Source organism: Doryrhamphus excisus, linkage group LG21 (assembly GCF_037039965.1).
Source record: "Doryrhamphus excisus strain RoL-2023G ecotype Guam linkage group LG21, RoL_Dexc_Guam_v1.1, whole genome shotgun sequence".
NCBI lineage: Eukaryota > Metazoa > Chordata > Actinopteri > Syngnathiformes > Syngnathidae > Doryrhamphus > Doryrhamphus excisus.
Genome location: NC_136377.1, coordinates 5,664,339 through 5,692,191, shown reverse-complemented (window position 1 = coordinate 5,692,191; position 27,853 = coordinate 5,664,339). Strand labels below are relative to the sequence as shown.

At 40.1% G+C, this 27,853-nt stretch overlaps 3 protein-coding genes and 1 non-coding gene across 4 annotated transcripts; all 4 read right to left on the bottom strand.

Annotated features, from left to right (window-relative positions):
• Positions 1–539: 539 nt before the first annotated feature.
• Positions 540–15,247, bottom strand: jhy (junctional cadherin complex regulator). The gene is made up of 8 exons (XM_078787938.1): positions 14,982–15,247; positions 10,121–10,760; positions 6,099–6,158; positions 5,924–6,003; positions 4,337–4,607; positions 3,604–3,690; positions 2,228–2,356; positions 540–1,348 (listed from the first exon to the last, which is right to left on the bottom strand). The coding sequence occupies exons 1-8, from the start codon at positions 15,245–15,247 to the stop codon at positions 1,145–1,147; spliced, it is 1,737 nt and encodes a 578-aa protein (XP_078644064.1). The 3' UTR covers positions 540–1,144.
• Positions 15,248–16,561: 1,314 nt separating this feature from the next.
• hspa8 (heat shock protein 8) lies at positions 16,562–20,607 on the bottom strand. The gene is made up of 9 exons (XM_058086827.2): positions 20,441–20,607; positions 19,197–19,423; positions 18,905–19,110; positions 18,679–18,831; positions 18,049–18,604; positions 17,771–17,973; positions 17,361–17,559; positions 17,037–17,269; positions 16,562–16,959 (listed from the first exon to the last, which is right to left on the bottom strand). The coding sequence occupies exons 2-9, from the start codon at positions 19,399–19,401 to the stop codon at positions 16,762–16,764; spliced, it is 1,953 nt and encodes a 650-aa protein (XP_057942810.1). The 5' UTR covers positions 19,402–19,423; positions 20,441–20,607; the 3' UTR covers positions 16,562–16,761.
• LOC131138946 (small nucleolar RNA SNORD14) lies at positions 17,632–17,725 on the bottom strand. Its single transcript, XR_009132177.1, has one exon. It is a non-coding gene; the product is annotated as a small nucleolar RNA SNORD14 (small nucleolar RNA).
• A 698-nt stretch (positions 20,608–21,305) lies between the features above and the next one.
• On the bottom strand, positions 21,306–27,292 carry crtam (cytotoxic and regulatory T cell molecule). Its single transcript, XM_078787760.1, has 8 exons — positions 27,156–27,292; positions 26,915–27,067; positions 26,702–26,821; positions 25,123–25,278; positions 24,966–25,022; positions 24,691–24,840; positions 21,691–21,774; positions 21,306–21,557 (listed from the first exon to the last, which is right to left on the bottom strand). Exons 1-8 carry the CDS (start codon positions 27,175–27,177, stop codon positions 21,424–21,426), a joined length of 876 nt encoding a protein of 291 aa, XP_078643886.1. The 5' UTR covers positions 27,178–27,292; the 3' UTR covers positions 21,306–21,423.
• Between the last annotated feature and the right edge of the window lie 561 nt (positions 27,293–27,853).

Below are 27,853 nucleotides of genomic sequence, written 5' to 3'. Positions count from 1 at the left end.
ACATTCAACATAAATGCAACACTAAGTTATGTAATTATAAATCAAGATCATTTTGAATGAATCCAAGTGAGTTATTTATCATTCTACGCCGTATTAGTAGTTGCCCTGTTTGAGTCCTCGGGTGTGATCTTTTCATCCGCCACCATGACCATGTTAAGTGTTCTGTGTAGTTATGATCCTTTCATTCCCACTGTGTGGGAAGCTCACCGGACTGGCTAAATTAAGAGCTACTTCCACAAAAGTAGGCGAAACGCTGGTGAACATCTCCTCGAAAAAAAAAAAAAAAAACAAGAGACACGGTGCTTGATATCTAATGAATAGTTTTGCTGAGGTTTTGGTTAATTATTATGCTTAATTTGAATATAAATAATACATAATGGTCTCATTTGATTAAGATTTATTTCACTTTGAACATCAATTTAATTAATAATATTGTGTGCATTTTATTCAATCGTTATGGTGAATCTTTTTTATTTTAGTTACACGACTTTGGAGTCTTCCTGCAGAGTGACCCCAAAAATATTTAATATCTTCCTTCCTCTCCTACTGTATGTATGGGGGCAATAATTATTTGATCCCTCCTGTTTTTTTTTGTAAGTTACAAAGACATGAGGTCCATTTTTTGATATCTTACTAAGGGGATTTTCAAACATTAATTGTTGAGACTCTGAAATCAGAGAATGATTAATTGATCATTGATTAATCGTTGATTAATTTGCTGCAGCTGTAATCTTAAATGTATTTGTATAAATACAGTATACAATGGAAAATCAGCCTCAAATAGGCCCTTTTCTGCCTCAGCATCACAGAATTGACAAACTGAACGATTCACGAGTTCCTGATTCACTTCAGTGAGTGACTCATAAGAACTTGGAACAAGGGATCAATCCATATTTAACCCAATCACTATAAATTGAAGTGATAAACTACATTTTCTGAGTTTATGATGATGGACTGGTCATGTCTTTGTAGGATGATAAAGCTTATAAAATCAGCAAGAGATCAAAAACAGTGTCTTTGTCTCAGTGGGTGGAGGCGGGTCCACCAGTATACACACAGCGTGTAAAAACACTTTAAAAAAAACTTAAAAAACACTTAAATTACCACCTCGGAGAACAAATATAAAGACGATTCGCAGATGACCTCAAGTCACATTCACTTTTCTGAAGATTGCATCCTTTTCTTCCTGGTGGCGTTTCATAAGAAGATCCACTGTGGTCATCTGTGAAATGTCCCAGCCCCCTAAGCAAGGGGCGTGTCCAGTGGAGCCTGCTGACTGTTGTTTGTGACCTGATTTGGGCTGTGGCTGAAGGCGGGGCTTGGCAATGGTCTTAGCATACTCCAAAGCCTAAGAGTGATAAAGAGAGATACTGTATAGCCATGTATTAGCCCGGTGGAAAAAGCAACAGGTGTGTTCGATATTACTAAATTTGCAGATTTAACCCGCATTTTGTTTACCGGAACGTACTTTCTTAGACTCTAAACTAGCTTTGTCTTGTCATGTGGGAGAGCTTAGAATTGAATACTGCTGGAATACACTGAGGATTCAAAGGTGGGTTGCATTCATGATGATGTTTGTCAGTCATACAAACAACGTCTTTGTCTCAGTGGGTGGAGGCGGGTCCACTAGTATACACACAGCGTGTAGACGTGTAACGTAGTAGAATGCAATATATTGTCATATTTTTTTGTTGTTGTTTTTTTACCAATATAGTCTGAAGTCAAACGTAAAATATTTATTAATAAGCATATTTTTGAAAAATTGAGTGAATAAGCCCCAAAATTGTGGAGAGAGATGACAATTTTTTTCATTCATTCATTCATTCATTTTCTACTGGAGTCTATCCCAGCTGTCTTTGGCCAAGAGGCGGGGTACACCCTGGACTGGACCCTGGACACCCTCACAGGGCTCATATAGACAAACAACCATTCACACTCACATTCATACCTATGGACAATTTGGAGTCGCTAATTAACCTAGCATGTTTTTGGAATGTGGGAGGAAACCGGAGTACCGGGAGAAAACCCACAATCGAATTTGGGTCTCCTAGCTGTGTGGCCTGCGTGTTAACCACTCGACCACTGTGCAGCCCGTTTTTTTTTTTTATGTGAATCCTAATTAACAATTTGTAATCAATTCTGAAATGTAAACAGTGTATCTGTCCTTACAACTATCACATATTCAGAGAGCACACACACACACACACACATGCAAACTGATACCCACCTTAATCCTGGGAACCTTCTTGTCTTTGCCCACCGGGTCCTTAGCCATTATAAATGGTATTTTACTTATGTTTTTGTTCCTCTCACGGACCCCATTTGAATACAGCTTCTGTTGTTTCATCTTGTCCGCCTAGCGATGGTCAAAGGATGGGAAGGAATCACATAAGAGAATGGAAGAGACTGACAGATTACAAAAAAGAGAGCTCATGAAAAGAGACATTTCTCTCTTAACGTCTTTTTCTTTGTGTATCCTGTCTGCAGAGCCTCTCCACGCAACCCAACAAAACCAAACCCAGTAAGCCATTCATCGGACCTATCAACAATTACACATATCATTCACTAAGAGGCTTGGCCCTGGGAGGCGCAGGACTCAATTTAGAGTAAATTACTCAAACATGCTCACATTGTACGACAGGGAATTAACAAAAAATATATTGAAGCAAAGAGCACTTAACTTCTTAGAGGTACGCTCATTTGCTTTGTAAATGTAATTTTATCTGTAGAATAGCATGGGGCCTTTGAATGAGTAAACTGAAAACAGCGTCGGTGAAGGTACTACACTCGTGGTATTAGGGTGTAGGCACAAAACACAACCATCATTTCATATCACACAACATAGCTTTTTTATCAAATTTGTATTGTTTTGGGGTTAAGGTCATCAGCAAATGCGCATTTAAAGCTTTAAATATGGAAAGAAAATTTGTCCTAAAATTATTGCATGTAAAAAAAAATGTTTAAAGCATCATAATTAGTGATGGGAAAAATGACACAAAATAATTGACAACCACTGAGTTAGAGTCAGAGTATGTTAACTGGTTTCCTAGTATTTAATCTTTAACTTTATAGTTCCTATGTGCAAGTTGCCTTTTGATAACATCTGTTTCATTGTGTTTGGGTTTGTTTAGCATAAGCTGATTAGCTTGAATTGTATTTGGGAGGGCAAGGTGAGGAGCGGAGAGTCGTGAAAATGGTGGAGCATATGAGTTGTTGTTCCAATGATTGGGAAACTGACATTTCCTCAACAGCACCATTGATAAGGTGGAGTGATAGGCCACGGCTATGCCATGTTATTGGCAAAGACTTTAGCAAATTAGCAAGAAATAGCAACATTTTTGGCCTAACTAAACTCGAGAAAACTCGGTGTGTGAGCAGGTCTGACACCACCAGGCTGACGAATGTTCTTTCCAAGTGGATAGCAAAGAATTGCAGTGTTGGATTTCTCTGCAGGACTACAGCAACGACTAAAATCAATAAGATGTACAACAGTGAAAATAATGAAAAAAAAATCATCATGGAGGATTCATGTGTTAATCACAGTGCTTTATATGGACCTGATGCTTTATTTTATTTTCAGTGATAATTATTTTGAGTACTTACTATCTTTTTGACCGCCGTGTAATCAGGACCCAGTCCTTGCAGTGTCACATCTAGCTTCAGCTGTTTGTATTCGTTCAAGCTGTATGCCTGACAGCAGGGAAGAAAGAGTTCAAAATGTTAATATTGACCGGGGCAATATTGTTAACCACCTTAAAACTTTCAATTCAATTGTATTCATACCACACTTAGTCACTAATTCTGTATGGTGAAGTGAAAGCAAAATATATTATTTTTAGTCAAATTTTCCAACTATGTTGACCATTATAATAAGTGACAGGCAACATCACCCTAGGGGCTGAGAGGAATTCACACAACAGTCTGGACAATTTAAGAGTCTGCCAATTAAATGTTCATAAATACTTTACAAATTGAGCCTGTAATCTCATCAGACATGATGGCTAACATGGTTGCGGGTGCGCAGGGGTGACCAAAAGGGGGGAGAAGTATAGAAGTAATGGCACCACAACGGGACTATGAGAATGTGCTTGGTTGAAAACAAATGTAAGCACTTAATCACATTTAGCAGGCTTTCATGGGTTGATCTGATTGAAGTGTTTCATGAGAAGTATCGTTTCTTGCACCATGGACACTTTGAACGGTTTATTTTCAAAGTCAAAACAACATCGGAGGCTATCGGAGGTGTGAACTATTTTGGCAAAAATCATCACACAGCAACTTAACACTCAAAAAGTGGCTGAGAAATATATGTTGTTGCACTGAAGCATAAACAAACCTTGTAATTGGGTTTTGTCCTGGTCTGATGACCCATCTCTGCCAAGTAACCATCAAAGCTGTGACTATGGATGGTGTCAGTTGTCTTCGCAATATGGCCGGGGCACAGCTTTGACTTAATAGGAGGCAGCTTCGTATCGGCACCCGTGCTGTGTGAAGTACTTGACGGCGTCATGGGGATGTTTTCTAAACTTTGCTTAACAAATAAGTCCTCTTGACACCATCTCTGTTCATTGTCCGTCACACAGAATTGACATTTTGAGGAAGCTGCGCTGAAACACAGAATTGATGTTTGATAAATGGCAGATCCAATAAAATGAAGTACTCTCCAGGTCACATTGAAATGAAACAAATGGTACACTGAGAATAAAGTTCAAATATTATGAGAGTAAGGTCATAATTTTGTGTACTGTTTGAACACTGCAGTTTAATCATTTATAGCGCAAAGAACTATGGATCCCACGATGCGTAGAGTGCAGATTCAGGAAGTAGTGCATTGTAGTAGCGAAGTGGACGCTGATATCACGTTTCAAAGTCTGAAGCAGCCATTGTGTTTTGATCTGACAATCTTAAGTACGTTTGATCAAGTGTAGAATGAAAAAGAGCCTCCCAATGCTGGGAACATTGGTAGGATTCCAAGGAGTATAGCCTCCCAATGCTGGGAACATTGGTAGGATTCCAAGGAGTATAGCCCCCCCAATGCTGGGAACATTGGTAGGATTCCAAGGAGTATAGCCTCCCAATGCTGGGAACATTGGTAGGATTCCAAAGAGTATAGCCTCCCAATGCTGGGAACATTGGTAGGATTCCAAGAGGATAGTCTCCCAATGCTGGGAACATTGGTAGGATTCCAAGGAGTATGGCCTTCCAATGCTGCGAACATTGGTAGGATTCCAAGGAGTATAGCCTCCCAATGCTGGGAACATTGGTAGGATTCCAAGGAGTATAGCCTCCCAATGCTGGGAACATTGGTATGATTCCAAGAGGATAGTCTCCCAATGCTGGAAACATTGGTAGGACTCCAAGGAGTATAGCCTCCCAATGCTCCGAACATTGGTAGGATTTCAAGGAGTATAGCCTCCCAATGATGGGAACATTGGTAGGATTCCAAAGAGTATAGCCTCCCAATGCTGGCAACATTGGTAGGATTCCAAGGAGTATAGCCTCTCAATGCTGGGAACATCGGTAGAATTCCAAGGTGCCTATATAGTGTGTCTTTCTGTGTAAATATCTCGTAAATATACACCTTACTTTTCGTATGATTCAGAACAATAATGTTGCCCCAGTTTTTGCGCTGAACAAACTAGCCGAATCAATTGAAGAGACTTCAGTAAAGGTAAAATGGATGTTAAATGTTCATTTATCAATTGCGTAAAACCATAATTATTCTCTATAAAATGTGTTTTCTGTGAGCATTTCTTTCATGGAATGATGGTGTACATTACTTGTTATTGGAAAAAGTGCTTCAGTTTTCATACGCATCAGTTTTTCTATGATCTTTTGAATGAATCATGAAATCCGATGTATCAATGTATACATAACAATAAAATATTTGGTTCATATAAGAAACACAATGAATAATCTTTACCATTCAGGACTTTTCTCCATGCTTCTGTAGCAAGGTTCCATATTCCCCTGTGTCTTACTTCCTTCAGTGAAATGGGTGACCTGGGGGTTACATTGGTTTAACACTTTTAATCACCATATTTCCATCAACTGTAAAAATGTGGTTCGTACATATAAACAAGACCTAAGAAACAGACCTTCAACTGATGGGTTTTTTGGATCAGTCTCAGTTCCGGGTCCTCTGCGGTTTCATGAAGCTTCGAAAGGACACAAAACGAAGGCAACTTGATTAAACTGGGTGTTATGACTGAACTTTAGAATTGTCAGTCAGACATGATAAAGTGACAAGAATGAAAAAAATAAAGTTCTGCTCACGTTCAGTGTGGAAGTGGTAAGTTTTCGGCTTCTTACTTTGTCCTTTCTTCCCCACCTTGTTATAAACCCTTTCTTGAGTTTAGAATAAATAAACTGGAGGCTTACTAGTTAGCTTGGTAGTATGCTATACTACAAGCGGCAACCCTTGTGTTCTTGCAGTGATCCTGTAGCCTGCACTTAAGAGTTGCGTAATTTGGTGTAAACAAAGAAAAACTGGAACGTAACGTTGACAATAGGTGTGTTACTTAATGTCTACAGGGTTCTAATTGTTAAAAAAAAACTGATTTTCTATGCTGTAACTACGACAGCATTCCATTTATGGTATTAATATTGAATTCTACTTCATGGGAATTCAGTTTTCAAAGCGCCCACGTAGGAATGACCAAAGTACGACAAAATACTGTATGTATTACATGTTATCATGAATGTATCTGTTACTACATGGTTACAGCATGTATATAAAATCGTAAAACAGTTGGTACCTCGCTCCACCCAAGTATCCACTTGAATGAATGTGAAAAGCTCAAAATTCAGGGATTTGTTTTGAAAAAAAAATCACCAAGACTTTGATGTAGCTCGAGATAATCAGTGAAGATCCCTGGTGTACTGATATGCTCCGACACTTTGTGCTCGTGCCTTATGACATCTCTTTTGGACACCCATTAGAACCCTCCCAATCAAATAGAGAAAATAATCTTGCCTGAATTGTATTTGGAGGATGGTAACTTGTGTAATACCTTTTCTACTAAATTGGGAGACCCGTAATTGCTATTCTATGAGGCGTTCTCACAACAAAGTCTGGCAATTGCACCTGGCCGTATTACCTCCTGTACCCCAGAAAAATCATCTTGTTGCAAATACAACTTCAAAGAGGCTGTGGATCTTGAATTGCATTTAGTTGTTATTGTAGGCAGCCCAGATCGTCTTGATTGGGTGTTTAGACCAAGGTAGGGCACACAATGGCAAAGGACTTCCAAGAGCTTTTGGTCTAAAGCTATTAAAAGATTGTACATTATGTTACCCTGGCTTTGAAGTGAGGGTCAGAGAGGAGAAGGGATGGACGGATTGGTGACGACTTCGAGCAACCGCTACCGTCACTGTGCTACTTTGAAAATCTTCTGCTTTCTTTTCAACAAAATGTTGTGCATTTAAAGGCGACCTATTTTGCTTTTTCCACTTTTCTGACTCATAAATGTAGTTAGAATGTTGTATTTTTGTGTTAAACAATGCCAAAGTTTCATTATAATGAGTATTTGGAAGTGAGTCCTAAAAGAAGTTTGAGATGGCTCAAAACGCTCGGTTTCAGAGGGTGTTGCTAAGCTGTTCTTTAGTGATGTCACAGACCAGCGGGCTCAAAACATATTTACGAAACATATTTTCATCCATCAAGGGGCATTTCACACAGGACTGTTTTTTGAGCATGAACATGAAATATCTGCCAAACTGTTGTTGAAGCCAGAAGCAGCGTGCTCTCGCTGGGAAAGGTTCATTAATGTCGGACACAGAACCACAGTGCTAACTGTCTGGAACACGGTAGTTCCGCAACACTACCAATGTTGTTCCAAGATTGTCTGCAGTACTACTTCTGAGCACCATGGCACCAGCAGTGCCTCTAACAAAGTGTGTCCGACAATGAGTGCTCCAACATCGCACTGTCTGGAACACGGTAGTCCCAAAAAAACACTACTAATGTTGTTCCAAGATTGTCTGCAGTTCGGCTTCTGAGCTCCATGGTACTAGCGGTGCCTCTGACAAAGTGTGTCCGACAATGAGTGCTCCAACCTCACACTGTCTGGAACACGGTAGTCCCAAAAAAACACTACCGATGTTGTTCCAAGATTGTCTGCAGTTCGGCTTCTGAGCACCATGGCACTAGCGGTGCCTTTGACAAAGTGTGCCCGACAATAAGTGCTCCTCCTCGGGCAGGCGAGGTTGGAGGAGCACCAGTGGTGCCTACTCTTGAGTTCATACATGGTATAAATCAGGGGTCTCCAGCCAGTAGCTCCTCAACACTTTTCAAAGACTTTATTCATTTATTAGCAACTTCTATATCGACTATGTTAGAAAGTATTGTTCGCAGTAGTCAGGAAGTAGTTTTGTAGTGTGACCAATCAAGACATGACATAAATAAATAAGACATAGTATAGACTCAGTTCTTGTTTTACTTCCTGTTCTGTGCAGTACTTCCTGCAATGGCTATTTATTGTCTCATCTATGTGTCTCATTCAAAGTTCCTTTAGCCATTTTTATGCTTGAAAATGCCCATTTAGGGAACATTCATTCATCCATTCATTCATGTTCTACTGCTTTTTCCTCACGAGGGTCGCGGGGGTGCTGGAGCCTATCCCAGCTGTCTTCGGGCGAGAGGCGGGGTACAACCTGGACTGGTCGCCAGCCAATCAACATAATACATTAAATTTGCTTAAATTGTTATTTAAAAAATACACAATTTTATTTCATATTTGACCACAAACCAGTATGATTTATGAATTAATAATAATGGAAAAACCATGATAGAGTAAAACTATGAAATTTGAACTGCCAAGTATGAAGGACTACAGTACGTGACTGTAAATGATGACTTACTTTCAAATCAACAATACATTTGTCACGTTTCGGCATGTCTGTGTTGCAGTAATGCAGGTAAAAATATGTATTTTTGCTATGAATGTGGCAGCAGGAAAAAGGCAACTCAGGTAGCAGAAGGACAAACTAACAATAATCCCACACAGGGAGACGCACACACCTGAACTAAATAGACACTCAAATTAGGGACAGGTGTGGGTAACTAAGACAACTGAGGCAGACAAGGCAAAACAGGAAGTCAGACAAAATAAGACCGTGCAAAAAGGAAACCAAAACCCAGACCGGAAACTTAAACCCAAACTGTCACTTGGGAACCCCCAACAGGGCGTGACAACATTTAGCAGTATTTTTTTTATATCAGATAAATATAAGATATATCCCCAGGTTTATATTCATATATTATTTTAAATTCTTACTTGGTGAAAACTGTTTTAAAACACAATTTCCAGAACAAGAAATACATTACTACAATACACAGAGCTGTTATTATGACGAAGATACAGTATATAGGAAATAGACCGGGTGTGAGGGAAATAATGGAATGATAATTATTATTAATACGTGTCTGGAAATTGAAAACTAATGAGCAAATCCAGGGTAAAATTGACAAAACCCAAGGGTTCAAGAGAGGGAAAGGCTCTGGCTCTGTTTACCACCGCACAAAGCTAACAGCTCTTGACTATGTAAATGGTGATGATATGAGACATTGTGGAGGACTGGGGCTCAGATGGGTGAACAAGGCTGAGGGTATTATAGCCAGCAAAACAGCCCTGTGGCCCAACAAATGATGAATGTGTGCTATCCAGACCAATTATGCCACTGTGCCAGGTGCACCGATGTCTGAGAGCCTATTCCAAAGCATGTCTCTGATGTTCTGCTTGTACACATCAAGTCATAATAAGCACTGCATTGCCAAATATGTGGCCTCCTTCAAATGGCGGTGGACGAGGAAAAATGAAAACAACTGTATTTTTTTCCTGGGAGTGTTAGAGCAAACATGATTAGGACTGGCATTGCCGTAAAGCTATTTAGATAGCGATGATACAAATAAACGAGAAAATAGTTGTCTGATACAGGAATAGCACAAAAGATGCTATAATCTTTTTCACTGTCTTTGTTCTCAGGTCATTTGTGAGGAAAAGCTGCATTCAAGGAGTTGGGAATCAATAGTGCTAGTGCAGCTCCTGGTGGTTATTTGGTGTAATTACAACATGTTTCCTTTTAGTGGGGGTGAAAATGAGAAAAAATATATACATACCTCTTTCCCGGCGTGAGATGTCTTCTGTTTCAGTGCATGCATGCTGACGTAGGATCCGTGACCAGATACGCTTCGCCCTAACGTGATTTTGTTACGTTGTATAAGGTCCCCTGTTTGTTTCTGTTGCTTTTTCTTTCTGAGAGTCTTGGGACTTTCTGTTGTGACCGATATTGGAAAGAATCCTCGTCCAACTTCCTGTTGGTTATCAGTATGATATTCTTTCAAGTCGATAGAATGCTCCGTAATGTCATCCGCATCACAGCCATTCAGAATGGCGTCTTTGAACTGATTATTGGAAGCGTTGTCTCCATCGGCTTTAGCGGAAATATCAGATGAGCTCATACACAAAGCCTTGTTATAGTGTTGTGTTTTTATTGCGCTAACAGGGTCGTATTGGGAATGTAGGTGGTATGGCTGACAGTGATTAGCGGCGATATGAGGAGTCATCACCGTCACTGAGCTTGTATCAGTAATATATTTGTATCCTCTTAGGAACGGACTAGATTTTTGTCTGGGAAAGTGGTGATGTTCCTGGGTAGAGGTCTTTAAACTCTCAAAAAGGACGGCCTCTCCTTTTTTGTTCATCCTCCAGTTGGGGTCACAGCACAGTTGGGAGTTGGAATCATTGACCTTCAGGTGACTGTAGGTGAAAGAACAATGAAAATGTTATACGGAGATAGATATAACTTCATGGAAAGGTTGCTAGAGCTTTGGCTTCCATGTTTTATTAATGGTTCCTTTCATCCTAGCGTTCTTCTTACTGTGGACAGTGGGAGTTAAGACATAAGATCCGACTTATACCAAAATTGGACCTGCATTGGGACTGCAGTCTGAACGATCAGGTCATATATATCCGAACTTTACTGAGTGTACTGAGTTCTCAAATATCTTTTATTTTTCTAACACAAAATAAGATGAAAAAATAAATAAATAAATCAAGAATAAAATAAATAAATAAGAAAAACTTGAGAAACCACATTTTTTTCAGATTAAAATGAACATCATTAACAGTTATTTAACCTTTAACATGAACATTAATGAAACTTCATCATTTGACCCAATTAGCAAGTTAGCATCATACTCAGTTCCAGGTACAGTCAGGCATTATTTGGACATAATGTACAGTAATGCCTTTTTTTGCTTTTTTTTTACATGACGTATAGTAAGGCTTTTTTCTGGACATGATGTAAAGTAAGGCTTTTTTGCATTTTTGTGGACATGATGTATAGTAAGGCATATTTAGCATTTTTGGACATAATGTATAGTAAGGCATATTTAGCATTTTTTGGACATAATGTATAGTAAGGCATGTGTTTGGACATGATGTATAGTACGGCTTTTTTGCATTTTTTTTACATGATGTATAGTAAAGCTTTTTTGCATGTTTTTGGACATGATGTATAATGAGGCGTTTTTTGGGACATAACGTACGTAGTAAGGCATTTTTTTGCATGTTTTAGGACATGATGTATAGTAAGACTTTTTTAGGACATGATGTATAGTCAAGCTTTTTTGCATTTTTGTGAACATGATGTATAGTAAGGCATATTTTGCATTTTTTTGGACATGATGTATAGTAAGGCAATTATTTTGCATGTTTTTGGGTACAATGTATAGTAACAAGACTTTTCTTGTTTCTTTTGTTTGCCAGTTGACTCGCTGAGCAGGTAGCACCACAGTTTCATGGTGCAGGGAATCAAGGTTCAATACCCTGTGAGGCAGGCTAAATTAGTTGCTCATTTTAGCATTCATCCAGGTCCATCACATCTCGTAATCATCACCTCCGTTATAACATTGTCGTGTTCGTGAGCTGGTCAGCTCAACGGCTAGCGCCGCAGATTCATGGTGCAGAGGATCAAGGTTCAATACCTGTAGAGGCTGACTGCAGTTGTTGCTTGTTTTAACGTGTCTCCAGGTCCAGCACCTATCATACTCATCACCTCTATTATAACATCATGGTGTTTTTGAACTGGTTAGCTCAACTGGTAGCAAGGAGAACTACAAAAACAACAATACCCAAACCAGGTATTAAACCCTGATTCAAGTAAGGTATTTTTTTGGACATGATGTGTAGTAAGGTATTTTTTCAGACATAATGTATAGTAAGGTATTTTTTGGACATGATATATAGTAAGTCCTTCGTACATGATGTAAGTCCTTTTTTGGACATGATACATAGTAAGGCATTTTTTCGGACATGATGTATAGTAAGGCCTTTTTTTGGACATGATATATAGTAAGGTATTTTTTTTGGACAGGATGTATAGTAAGTCCTTTTTTTGGACATGATATATAGTAAGGTATTTTTTTGGACATGATGTATAGTAAGGTATTTTTTTCTGACATGATGTATAGTAAGGTATTTTTTCAGACATGATGCATAGTAAGGCATTTTTCAGACATGGTATAAAGTAAGGCCTTTTTTTTGGACATGATATATAGTAAGGCCTTTTTTCGGACATGATATATAGTAAGGTATTTTTTGGACATGATGTATTGTAAGGCCTTTTTTTGCACAAAGCGATATTCGGACTGCATTGCAGCGAGCGACAACTGACTAAGTTGATTTTGAATGTCACTGATTGGAGGGACAGAACACTCTTTAGCCTTGTCCCTGGTTGGCAGTCAACATCATTAATGGATTTCCATATCTGAGACAGTTTTCATCTCGGCTCATTACATCAATATCAGAGTGATAGTGTCCTCAAATCAAGGCCACATAAAAAACTTTGGAAAATGAAACAGCTCATTGGATTACAAGGCTGTATTTATGGATCATTTCTGTGTTTTCACCTTCTGACTGGCAAATGAAAGTGCATTTTAGAGGCACTAGCATGGAAATCAGATTATGAAATGGCTGGCAAATTGCTGGCTAAAATGCTCGATGGCAATGAAAAGATCTCATTAAAATAAATAGCAGTGAGCTCCTTTGTTGTCCTTACCGGGAGGACGAAGGGGGCCTAATTCCCCACTAACGTCATGATGTGTGTATGTGTGTGTGTGTGGGGGGGGGGGGGGGGGTCCAAGGTGTAGGGCTGTTGCTTTCACTGAGGCTAAAAGGGTAAGAGATGTCTCACTAATGAGTCATACTCAAACTAGTTAGAGAATGCATTATAACATGCAGCTGGGTGTCATGGAAAAAAACACAAGGCGGGGGCACAGAAGACCGGATTAAAAAAAAAAAAAAATCGAGCAAAATTCTAGGAGTGACAATGAAAGAAAATGGTTGCACACTGTATTCACTTTCATCCGATATTTTGAGCAAATAGGTGGAAAATGTGGTGCAGGGAGATGAATGGAGCTGCTTAAATAGGAATTTTTCACTTGGGTGAGGAATGACTATTGGGTTTGTAAAGTATGCAGCCGTATTGTGCGAAAGGGCTTATCTGCTTTGAGGAGTCGGTAAAGAGGAGTATGAGAACATGATGATGTCTCTCTCTGCCTCGGGTCCATGAGATGGAACCTTTTGTGAGGATGTGTCATGGTCATTTCCTTCTGAAACAATATACTTTGGGACCGGGAATGAACACTTGCTGGGAATCATTCTCCACGGGTTAATGGCAGCATGCGTGTGAATACAATTTTCTGTTTTCTTACTATACCCAACAGTGTGTGAAGGGAGACACAAGTTCTGAGCTGTGCTCCTGTTCCAGCAACAATGATATATAAATCAAATTCACATTGGGTAGAAGGTGATTATAGGGTGTTTTCTCATTTTCGTTAATTTAATAGCAAAATAGGCAAGGGCAATCAGCTGTAAAAAAAAAAAAAGCCAAAAACATACATTAATTTGTCTGAAAGATGTTAATGAGCTCCAGATACATAGTAGGAATAAATAAATAAATAAAGACTCTGATGATAAACAAAGGATTATTGGACTACTACACATGAAACTAAACAGCTTGTCAACAAGGGCAGATGCTCACCCTCAGGAAAACACTGCTCCCTAGCGTTTGGGTAGAGAATTTCATGTCACTCATTTAATCTATTTGCTATAATAGTAATAGTAATAGTAATAGTAATAGTAATAGTAATAGTAATAGTAATAGTAATAGTAATAGTAATAGTAATAGTAATAGTAATAGTAATAGTAATAGTAATAGTAATAGTAATAGTAATAGTATCTTTTTTCACTTAGAGATTATTCATTTGGGCATGATGTATAGTAAGGCATTTTTTTCGGACATGATGTATAGTCAGGTATTTTTTGGACATGATGTATAGTAAGGTATTTTTTTGGACATGATGTATATAGTAAGGTATTTTTTGCACATGATGTATACAGTAAGGTATTTTTTGGACATGATATATAGTAAGGCTTTATTTTGGACATGATGTATAGTAAGGTATTTTTTTGGACATGATGTATATAGTAAGGTATTTTTTGGTCAGGATGTATAGTAAGGTATTTTTTGGACATGATGTATAGTAAGGTATTTTTTTGGACATGATGTATATAGTAAGGTATTTTTTTGGACATGATGATGTATAGTAAGGTATTTTTTGGACATGATATATAGTCAGGCTTTATTTTGGACATGATGTATAGTAAGGCATTTTTTTCGGACATAATGTATAGTAAGGTATTTTTTCGGACATGATATATAGTAAGACCTTCTTTTGGACATTATGCATAGTAAGGTATTTGATGCATTTGATGTAAAGTGTGTTATAAATTAAATGTATTATTATTATTATTATTATTACTAATAATAATAATGTTATTTTTCTTTATATATGATATATAATATGAGGTTCTGTGTACATCAAAAAGCGTCATTCCCGCCAATTTAATGGAGCTGGATGGAGCCTGTCACATGATGCAAAGTGTCATAAATTATAACAAAGCTTCCAGACATACCTTCTGTGGGTGTCGATTCCAGGTTCCATCCTGGTGTGGGATTGAGCTGCTACTTCAACCAGGTCATTTTCAGTCGTGTCATCTGCAACTGCATACCCCCAGTCTTCTTCCTTGAAGATGTCGGAGAGAATGTACTCACCGATGTGCATCTGTTTGCTCTCCTGGGCCAGGTTCTCTGTGTTGGATTCCAGAGAGTCCCATTGACTGGTGAAAACAGCTGTTCTCCGACAAGGAGACTTTTCTGCAAGTCGAAGTTTGTTATCCATGTTTGGATTAAAAGTCAGGAGATCAGTCAAACCTACAAATAAAAAGACATTTTACAGGACGAACCACAGTACATTGAATACCTGTGTTTGAGGTTCCCTTGTAAACAGATTCGTACAGGGATCAGGTGGCCCCATAGTAGCGGCCCCAAACTCTGTACTAATGGACCACCCCCCCACAGGAAACCACAATGGACATGGTCAAAAGTGAATGACACCTACATTCTCCATTTCCCTAAAATGATGAATAAAGTACATTCCATATACTGTGTACTACTGTATTTACCTATGAAATGCATTAAGCGATGCTAGGCCACTGGCTTCATAAGTAATTTTGTGAGGAAATGTATTTTTTAATGTGCCTCATGGCAAATGAGTAGTAAAAAAAAAACACACATCACCATTTCATGTCAACTAGCTAACAGCAGAGCCTATTCTATTGTATCCTAAAACAATGTGAAAGTGATCTAATTTCCTCGTAGATCATCTAAAGCATGAAATACGTCGTGTTTGGTACGTAACCAAAATAAGGTCATTAGAAACAATTATATAGTGTAATACGTACCGACTCTTCCGAACAGCAAACTAATTGATGCTTTCAACCCAAAACATGAAGTGTTTCGCTGTGGCAAAACTACTAAAAACTACATCAACATATACGCTCTGATGACACACATGACGGCAATTATGCGGAAACACCCAAGCCTGGTCGCCATCAACGGTACTGTAACCATAGAAACAGACGCATTAAAAACAGACGCCTAAAATGGTGCTTTGAACGCCAACTCGGTAAATTTCACCTTGACCTTGATTTGTAGATTGAGCAGTAGTTGTTGGAATCATAAGTCAACATAGCTACCGTTTTCACTTCTGAATTTTGTCAATCTCTCACGGCGGCCTTCCGTTTCAATAGATTGTCTGACTTTAAAGACTTGAGAAATATTAGTCATCGCCGGTTCGGCACAACTTCCGGTCCGCTCGGCAAAAACCGCCTAAACACATCCTGTAGTGTAGACGGTAATTCAGACCTTCAAAATAAAATTTGCTTAACATTGAACGAATTTATTTCACAACTGCTCACCTCTGAAAGTAATATGCCACTAAGTTTAATAGCTTTAAAAAGTTATTAAAGTTTTACAATATGGTAGGCCAAATCACAGCATGCAATTTGACACCCCCAGTCTGGCGTATTGGCACTGCTGGACATTGGACATAGAGCCTGCAGTTTTATGTAGTATGGTAGTTTGAGGTCTCACTTATCAGAACCATCAACAAAAATATTGATATGTTTTATAATTGAGTCCAGAAAAACACCAGTGAGGGTTACAAGTTTTATTATCAACAAAATCAACATGCACATCAAAAAAAGACAGCGTCTCCCTTCAGTCATTCATGTTGCAAACAAAGAAACAAACCTGAACCCTATTTTAACAATCCAATTACACTCTTTAGCATGATAGTGCTACAAGAGGGCTACTTGTTTCTTAAACATAGCAAGTTTGCTTGTGATGGAATGTTTAGTCGACTTCCTCGATGGTTGGGCCAGAGGATCCACCACCAGGGGCGGCACCACCGGCACCGGGGAATCCGCCTGGCATGCCTTCCGGCATACCACCTGGCATGCCACCAGCACTCTGGTACAGCTTGGTGATGATGGGGTTGCACACCTTCTCCAGTTCCTTCTGTTGGTGCTCATATTCATCTTTCTCAGCGGTCTGGGGGTGGGAAAAAAAAATAGACTTGTTACTCATTGAAATACTCATTAAATGTCAATTGAAGAATTTAATCTTACCTGGTTCTTGTCGAGCCAGCTGATAACCTCGTTGCATTTGTCCAAAATATTTTTCTTGTCTTCATCACTAATTTTGCCAGCAAGCTTTTCATCATCCACCGTTGACTTCATGTTGAACGCGTACGACTCCAGGCCATTCTTAGCAGACACCTTGTCACGCTGGACATCATCCTCCTCCTTGTACTTCTCAGCTTCCCGAACCATGCGCTCAATATCATCCTTACTGAGACGGCCTTAAAAAGGCAGAGGGAGAAAGGGTATGATGTAAGCCAGTGCTTGCAAGCAAACATGGCTGCAAGTACCCGATATCAAAGCCATACATACCCTTGTCGTTTGTGATGGTGATCTTGTTCTCCTTGCCAGTGCTCTTGTCGACTGCAGAGACATTCATGATGCCGTTGGCATCAATATCGAATGTCACCTCAATCTGAGGCACACCACGAGGTGCTGGAGGGATGCCCGTCAACTCAAACTTGCCCAACAAGTTATTGTCTTTGGTCATGGCACGTTCGCCTTCGTATACCTATTGGAGGTGAAAAGCACAATCAACATGCTTGTAGCGTAGAGACTTTCATCTTTTTAAGATGAAAAAATGTCGCTCAGACATCCAAGGAAGGACAAAAGCCATCTTTGGTCTTGCAACCTCTGGTGGAAACTACGAATGGCTGGAATAAACGTCATCACTGCGCAATTTGGAAGGATGTTAGTTAAAATAAAAAAAGTTAGTTACTGACCTGAATGAGCACACCTGGCTGGTTGTCAGAGTAAGTGGTGAAGGTTTGAGTCTGCTTGGTAGGAATGGTGGTGTTACGCTTGATCAGGACGGTCATGACTCCTCCAGCTGTCTCGATGCCCAGAGAGAGAGGGGTGACATCTAGAAGCAGCAAGTCCTGGACATTCTCAGACTTGTCGCCTGACAGGATGGCAGCCTGGACAGCTGTGAACAAAAAAATAAGTTATAAAAAAACATTCCCAAAAATAGAGTATGAATCTCATTTAAGAGAATACTTACCAGCACCATAAGCAACAGCTTCATCTGGGTTGATGCTCTTGTTCAGCTCTTTGCCATTGAAAAAGTCCTGGAGCAGCTTTTGGATCTTGGGGATGCGAGTGGAGCCACCAACCAAGACGATATCGTGAATCAGCCCTTTGTCCATTTTGGCATCGCGGAGAGATTTCTCCACTGGGTCTAAGGTGCCACGGAAGAGGTCAGCGTTGAGCTCCTCAAAGCGAGCTCGAGTGATGGAGGTGTAGAAATCAACTCCCTCGTACAGGGAGTCAATTTCAATGCTGGCCTGAGTGCTGGAAGACAGGGTGCGCTTCGCCCTCTCGCACGCTGTGCGGAGACGACGGACAGCTCTCTTGTTGTCGCTGATGTCCTTCTTGTACTTGCGCTTGAACTCGGCAATGAAGTGGTTGACCATGCGGTTGTCGAAATCTTCTCCGCCGAGGTGAGTGTCTCCGGCGGTCGACTTGACCTCAAAGATTCCATCTTCAATGGTCAAAATGGACACGTCAAAGGTGCCGCCACCAAGGTCAAAGATAAGCACGTTCCTCTCTGCTCCAACCTGAAAACAACCACATTGGCCAATGAGACATAACTCACCGTAGGACATGAACAAGCTAGTGTCAAATAACTTACTTTTTTGTCCAAGCCATATGCAATAGCAGCTGCGGTTGGTTCATTGATAATACGCAAAACATTAAGACCAGAGATGGTACCGGCATCTTTTGTGGCCTGACGCTGGGAGTCATTGAAGTAGGCAGGTACAGTAATTACAGCATTGTGGACAGACTGGAGAGGGCAAAAAAAATCATGAGCTTCAACTCCAACATAATGTATATTGTCGCAGCATACAAGACCTTACTTTTCCAAGATAAGCTTCAGCAATCTCCTTCATCTTTGTCAGCACCATTGAAGAGATCTCCTCTGGGTAGAAGGACTTTGTTTCACCCTTGTATTCAACTTGGACCTTTGGGCGGGTGTTGTCATCAACCACAATAAACGGCCAGTGTTTCATGTCAGACTGTACAACAGAGTCATCAAACCTACGGCCAATCAATCGCTTGGCATCTGTAATGAGAAAACGGAGGTTGGGGGTGTCAGTTCTTTAATCGCCATTACTCCTTGCAATCATTTAAGTACTGGCGCATACTTACCAAAGACTGTATTGGTAGGATTCATTGCAACCTGGTTCTTAGCTGCATCACCAATCAGCCTCTCGGTATCTGTGAAGGCCACATAGCTTGGTGTTGTTCTGTTGCCCTGGTCATTGGCAATGATTTCAACCTTCCCGTGTTGAAAGACACCAACACAGGAGTAGGTGGTCCCAAGATCAATGCCAACTGCTGGTCCTTTAGACATGTTTTGATCCCTTGTGGTGTTCCTGTAAAATAAGTGCAAAGTGTATTATTAAATCATTTCAAAGATCTACACCTTCATTGAGTTTCAAAGAAAGGATTATGAATCATGATTTGCAAAATTTGAATTGTAAATTAAGGGAAATGCGCAACAACTAAAATCGAAAAGGGGAAGAGGGAAATTCTGACTCACGGGCATGCTTTTAATGTGAAGGCCTGACTTTACTGGCACAAGGCCATATTGCACCATTGTTGACCAAGTGTTGCCAAATGGACCAGAAGCTTTGCTGCTCCAGCAGTTTTTTGCCAAGTTAAAATATATATAAAATTATTAAACAGGGGAGTTCACCAGGAAAAGACGATTTTCTTGGTTTTTAAAACATTACACAAGATTATTAATGTTCCTATTTCTAGTTGCCATTCTCTTAACTTAAAAAGCATTTTTAAACGATTATAAAGTACCCAATTCAATCGTTTAGAGAATTAGGCCAAGTTTCATCCCACAGCCACAATGAGAACCAATAACAAAATGGTGACCAGGCCGCTAAAGCCCTGTCCACGATTAGCATGGCGCTATTGCGGAAAATGTAGATAATGTCTTATCTTGTGCTGAACGGTAAAAGTACCCGTGTCATTAAAAAAATATTTAAACAACCCCTTTTCCCTAATCGTACGAAGCAAAAATGTATACTTTTGCTCAATTTCCGCAACTGGAAAAAACGGAAGTGAGTCGTTCGCTCTGCTCCGTTCGAGAATGTTCCATGTCTCCAGAATGTTCTATGCCGCGAATCACCCCCTCTACCCCACCCCGCTATTCACTGCTCATTCGGTCATTTTTATATTACACATTGTGATACTGCTAGCTTGCCTTAAACTGTACATATATCCAGCCCTCTTTAACTGAATTAATACACAAGTATAAGACAATATATCTGGATTTATATAAGCATACTCGACATAGAAGGAGAACAAAAACTACAAGCAGTATCGTGAAGCATTACAAAACTATCATCCCGTAAATTCAAGTCAAATCCGTGACTTACCGAAGCGGTGAATCGTATTAATTTTACAAGGTCGAGGTGTGGAACTGGAGAGGTTGCTTCTCCTAGACGACAGAAGAAGGGAAAGGACAGGATATGCGCACAGTCCGTTATATATTATGAGTAAAGCAACCAATCAGACGCGACGTTTTTTATGCGTCCTCAACGTACAGCCAATGGCTGTCTTGTGACGTCACAACGAGAGTGACCGCTTCCTATGTGATGTTCTTTGTCATCGAACGTAATGACCTCGTGGCTTTAAACAATAGACTTTGAGGGCAATATTTTCGAAGAAAATATTTTATAATTTATAATTTTATTATGCAAAACTAACTAATTTAACAGTATTGCTATAATATTTTCACTTAATTTATTCTCATAAAACTGCTCAAATTTCCTTGTTAGAATATTACCTTTTTCTTAATATATGTACTTTATTATCATATTTATTATTATCTTTATTATTATCCGCAATATACATTTTTGCTGTTGTTTTTTTAAAGATTTTTTATTCTTTACAATGTGCCTTGATGCACAAACGGCCTGCGTGCCACGGTTTAGGCACCCCTGATTTGCGGTGAAAATCACTTGTTGTGATGACATTATAGATTATGGCACTATAGATGATTATGAACTGGTTAAATATATCATTAAATATGAAATAGTAATGATAGTGAAAACTGCATGTGTCGCGGCTTGTCATTTAAGGAATCTGATGGTTGATCCCGCAGCCAAATCGGTTATAGACGAATATACAATCTAAATATTTTATATTTGTAATCAAAAATATTAAAAGTATGCATGTTTTAGCAAAAAAAAATTCAAAGCAACATTTAAACAATTTATTTGACAAATTTCAAGTACATCACAGGTGGGCTGATCTTCATTTTCAGTGTAAACACTAAGTATGGAAACAGTACAATACACTTCACTGTATTATATATTTGTCATCCATCAATTATAAAAGTTGTGCTAGTAGTCCATGGTTAAAGCTCCGTCTCCTTCATGTCACATTTGGCCGAAGTGTGTTCTGTTCTCCCGACAGTCGCCTCAACTGAAGGTCCTCTTGAAGGCATGCTTGTTTCAAGAGAATATTGTGTAAAAACTGTGCTGAAGAAACCTGAGAGAGTGAGATAGATTTCTTCAAATATGTACTAGTGAGCATTCCAGTCCTCAATTAATAAAAACAATGTTCACCACAGTAACGAGTTGGAAGCATGAATGTTAATAAATATGGTATAAATCTTGAGTACCTCTTCGATTATGACCCTGGGATACCTCCTCTGGTCTTGATTTTGATTTCCCACTCTCTTCTGAAAGATCTGAGTCTTCATTTTCTATAACAACATTGTCAACATGTAAAATATGACATTTCACAATAAAAGTTGCATCACAGACAACAAAATGACCGATTCACTTTCTCAATAGCGAGTTTCACTGACTCACGGCTCCTTGACAATGCCTAGTTTCACTTATTCACCGGTTGACGACAAAGAGTTTCACTGACTCACATGTGTTAGACGAAGACTTGATTTTCACTGAGTCATGGGTGCCCGGCCAAGACTCAAATTTCACTGACTCACAAGTTCTAGATGAAGACTTGAGTTTCACTGACTCACATGTGTTAGACGAAGACTCGATTTTCACTGATTCATGGGTGCCCGACCAAGACTCAAATTTCACTGACTCACAAGTTCTTGATGAGGACCTGAGTTTCCCTGACTCACAGGTGGATGAAACTGGGGTTTCAAAGACTTACATTACACTGACTCACGAGTTGCCAGAGACTCCAGTTTCACTGACTCAGCGGTGCCCAACAAAGACTGGAGTTTCACCAACTCAAGGGTACTCGAGAAAGACTTGAGTTTCACTTACTCACCGGTTGACAAAGACAAGAGTTTCACTGACTGTCGTGTTCAATGAAGACTCGATTTTTACCGATTCACTGGTGCCCGGCCAAGACTCGAATTACACTGACTCACGAGTTGCCAGAGACTCCGGTTTCATTGACTCACAGTTGCTCAACGAAGACTCAAGTTTCACCATCTCAAGGGTACTCGAGAAAGACTTGAGTTTCACTTACTCACCGGTTGACAAAGACAAGAGTTTCACTGACTGACGTGTTCAATGAAGACTCGATTTTTACCGATTCACTGGTGCCCGGCCAAGACTCGAATTACACTGACTCACGAGTTGCCAGAGACTCTGGTTTCATTGACTCAACAAAGACTCAAGTTTCACCAACTCAAGGGTACTCGAGAAAGACTTGACTTTCACTGATTCACAGGTCGACATAAACTTGGGTTTCACTTACTCAACGGTTGACAAAGACAAGAGTTTCACTGACTCACATGTGTTCAATGAAGACTCGATTTTTACCGATTCACTGGTGCCCGGCCAAGACTCGAATTACACTGACTCACGAGTTGCCAGAGACTCTGGTTTCATTGACTCAACAAAGACTCAAGTTTCACCAACTCAAGGGTACTTGAGAAAGACTTGAGTTTCACTGATTCACAGGTCGACATAGACTTGGGTTTCACTCACTCACCGGTTGACGAAGACAAGAGTTTCACTGACTCACTTATGTTCAATGAAGACTCGATTTTTACCGATTCACTGGTGCCCGGTCAAGACTCGAATTACACTGACTCACGAGTTGCCAGAGACTCTGGTTTCATTGACTCAACAAAGACTCAAGTTTCACCAACTCAAGGGTACTCGAGAAAGACTTGACTTTCACTGATTCACAGGTCGACATAGACTTGGGTTTCACTTACTCAACGGTTGACAAAGACAAGAGTTTCACTGACTCACATGTGTTCAATAAAGACTCGATTTTTACCGATTCACTGGTGCCCGGCCAAGACTCGAATTACACTGACTCACGAGTTGCCAGAGACTCTGGTTTCATTGACTCAACAAAGACTCAAGTTTCACCAACTCAAGGGTACTCGAGAAAGACTTGACTTTCACTGATTCACAGGTCGACATAGACTTGGGTTTCACTTACTCAACGGTTGACAAAGACAAGAGTTTCACTGACTCACATGTGTTCAATAAAGACTCGATTTTTACCGATTCACTGGTGCCCGGCCAAGACTCGAATTACACTGACTCACGAGTTGCCAGAGACTCTGGTTTCATTGACTCAACAAAGACTCAAGTTTCACCAACTCAAGGGTACTCAAGAAAGACTTGAGTTTCACTGATTCACAGGTCGACATAGACTTAGGTTTCACTCACTCACCGGTTGACGAAGACAAGAGTTTCACTGACTCACATGTGTTCAATGAAGACTCGATTTTTACCGATTCACTGGTGCCCGGCCAAGACTTGAATTACACTGACTCACAAGTTGCCAGAGAGTCCGGTTTCACTGACTCACATGTGTTCAATGAAGACTCGATTTTTACCGGTTCACTGGTGCCCAGCCAAGACTCGAATTACACTGACTCACAAGTTGCCAGAGACTCTGGTTTCATTGACTCAGTTGCTCAACAAAGACTCAATTTTCGCCAACTCAAGGGTACTTGAGAAAGACTTGAGTTTCACTGACTCACAGATTGACATAAACTTGGGTTTCACTTACTCAACGGTTGACAAAGACAAGAGTTTCACTGACTCACATGTGTTCAATGAAGACTCGATTTTTACCGATTCACTGGTGCCCGGCCAAGACTCGAATTACACTGACTCACGAGTTGCCAGAGACTCTGGTTTCATTGACTCAACAAAGACTCAAGTTTCACCAACTCAAGGGTACTCGAGAAAGACTTGACTTTCACTGATTCACAGGTCGACATAGACTTGGGTTTCACTTACTCAACGGTTGACAAAGACAAGAGTTTCACTGACTCACATGTGTTCAATGAAGACTCGATTTTTACCGATTCACTGGTGCTCGGCCAAGACTCGAATTACACTGACTCACAAGTTCCCAGAGACTCTGGTTTCATTGACTCACAGTTGCTCAACGAAGACTCGAGTTTCACCATCTCAAGGGTATTCGAGAAAGACTCACATTTCACTGTTTCATAAGTCGACACAGACTCTGGTTTTACTGACTCGATCGAAAAGACTACCCAATTCAGTACAGAAGAACTCGAGTCAGTAAAATTTTCCCATCACTAATCTACAATAAAATAGAATAAGCAACGTTTTTGGGGCGACTCACATCTGAGTACATAGAGTTCCTGTTACTTAATTAACAGTCATTGTATATTAAATATATAAACTGCATAAGAACTTACCTTTTATCCATAGGACATGTGCTCTCCGTAACTTCAGGATAAAAAAAATAATCACCGCCACAAGAGCAACAATTAGGCTTGTCACCAAGAAGACCAGTAATGGTGAAGTTTGCCTATTTCCTGTATACATATCTGGGTCACTGGAACCCACTGGGAAAACAACCAATGCAGTGTCATTAAAAAACGAGGCAAGGTTTATGTAATTACGTAATCTTACTTGTGTTACCAATATTAATAGATAGTGTCAGGCTACAATAATAATCACACACTGATACCTGGTATGCTTGTTGTATTCCATATGGTTTGATTTGTTGTTGTGGTTGGCCTTGGTGCTGCAAAAACAAGTGTAAAAAATAGATTATCACCCCCCTGAAATGTGATTTAACATAAGTATTCTTACATTATTTGCATTAGTATAGCTATGATACTTACAGTTTCTGCCAATTTTGACAAAGTTCATCAGTTGTTCGAAAGGCAGAAAAGGATGGCGAATGATGCATTTCACCGCAACTCTGGTATCTACTGACTGAAATTGTACCATATCCGTGGAAACATACTTTTTACCGACATATCCGACTTGGGCATTACCTGTGGAATAAAACAGGTTTAATGACTTTCTTTAAGGGAACAACACCAAGTCACTGGAACAGATATGTGGATATTTGAATATCAAGAATTGGCCAAGAATTGCTAGCCTTCACCCAACAAATTAACTCAGTGCAAAAAAAAAAAAGTTGCCTATTTTTGGACTGTGACGTGCCTCCACCCACACTAACCGAAACAAACTCTTTGACTCACACCACCCACTGGAACACAAACTGGGCGTCATGCTAAGAGTCCACTGTGCCGGCGCCAGTTGGTGCCAGTCCGCACCAAAGTTTATGTGAATTACTGTTCGCTCGACATGTTGCCATCTTGCCGTTATTCGGCACCACAGTGAGCCACTATGCGGCAATCACATAACTGGCACCAACTGGCGCCGGCACAGTGGACTTCATTGGGGCAACTTGGCTCGCGCCATTACATTCCAGTGGATTCCAATAGGCGGATTGTTTGCGACATTTGGTTCCACTTGGCGCCGACTGCTTGATGCAAGTGGAGTGACGAAGATTGTAAACATTTAGAAATTTTCTTGCCGCCAAACAAAATTTTTGCCGCCGTTACGGGTCACCACGAGCCAGTTGGGAGGCAGTTTGAGCCACTGGATGCCACTAGGCACCTTATTGGTGCCACTAGGCTCCACAGCAAATTAGATTACCACAAACTGGCACTAACTGGCGCCGGCACAGTGGACTCCTAGCATCATTGGCGCAACTTGGCTCGTGTCATTACATTCCAGTGGATTCCAATAGGCGGATTGTTTGCGACATTTGGTTCCACTTGGCGCCGACTGCTTGATGCAAGTGGAGTGACGAAGATTGTAAACATTTAGAAATGTTCTTGCCGCCAAACAAAATTTTTGCCGCCGTTACGGGTCACCACGAGCCAGTTGGGAGGCAGTTTGAGCCACTGGATGCCACTAGGCACCTTATTGGCGACAGTAGGCGCCACAGCAAATTAGATTGCCGCAAACTGGCACCAACTGGCGCCGGCACAGTGGACTCCTAGCATCATTGGGGCAACTTGGCTTGTGCCATTACATTCCAGTGGATTCCAATAGGTGGATTGTTTGGTTCCACTTGGTGCCGATTGCTTAATGCAAGTGGCGTGACAAAGATTCTAAACATTTAGAATTTCTTTTGCTGCCAAACTTAATTTTTGCCGGCAGTTGGGAGGCAGTTTGAGCCACTTGATGCCACTAGGCACCTTATTGGCGACACTAGGCACTACAGCAAATTAGATCACCAGAACCCATGTATTGTAATGTTCCCATATATTGATGAAACCGAGGAGCCACTGAGCAGGAACAGGCTCAGACTGGAGGTGAAACGTCTCCTAACGTCAACAATCCAGTTCCGATTGATCCAATGCCCTGAGAATCCACATTTTAACCCCTATTTTGTCAACTTACCCAGAAACTCAGGTCCATAATCCAATTTCCAAGAGATCTGAGGAGGATGATGGTTCCCTTCAGCAGTACAATGTACAACAAATCTCCCTCTGTGCTTTGTTACTCTCATTTTAGGGACACCTATAAAGGGGATCAGCAATAGATGACGAGTGATGAGAACATCATCTGACATTTACTGCAACAGAGACACCAAAATAACAACTTTATACCCACCTAACACCGTCAACTCCATTTTCTTTTCTATGACATGGCTGCCATATTGGCAGCATGTGTAGTTGCCCCCGTCTTTGAAAGAGACCTTGGAAATTCTCAGGGTGGATTCCGATTTGGTTAGGTTGCTTATGCTGTAACGCATGTCCTTTAAAACTGAAATAGAAATAAAAATGCTCAATATTTAAAAAAAAATAAAACTTGGACGGTAAGTTAATACTGGAGTAAAATGTGCTGTATTTACCCTTATTGTTATTGAAGAACATAATATAACCATCAGGGTTCTTCCATTCAACATGGTGCCTGGGTCCATTTACAAGGGGGCAGGATAAGCTTACAGTGTGACCCTTCCTCACGGTGACTCGTTGCAAAACTGCAAGTGAAACTGCATTGGAAAAAAACACAAGAGTACACTTGCTCTCTGTGCATGTCATCAACAATCATTTATAAATATGTGATTATATATTCGCATCCATTGCTAGTGAACAATGGAAATTGTCAACCCCTTGTATCTCTCACAGGAAATAACGTGGTTAGAGCTTTCACAATGAAAGAGAAAGTAAAAAAAAGGGACTTTTAAATAGAAAAGAAGCTTTTGTTCATATTCTTTCCAAGGGGTTGAGTGACAGCCGTTTGAAATGTTTACCATATAACAATAAGTGAGTAAAGTCGTCATTACGTAACTCCTAAACACATTCAACCACATGTATCAATTCTCAAAAAAACAAAACAAAACATTACAGTACTGTATATCATAAAAATACCCCACTTATTAATTATTTGTCCCAGTATCAATAGTAAAAGTCTCACCTTGTATTAACGACATAAAGATGGCAAGCTTCAGTTTCATCTCCATTGCTGTCACTCAGTCACAGCGCTGAGCAATGACATGTTTCCTCTTCAATTTATTTATTTCGACTACAGTGGGGGGCATTCCGTGAC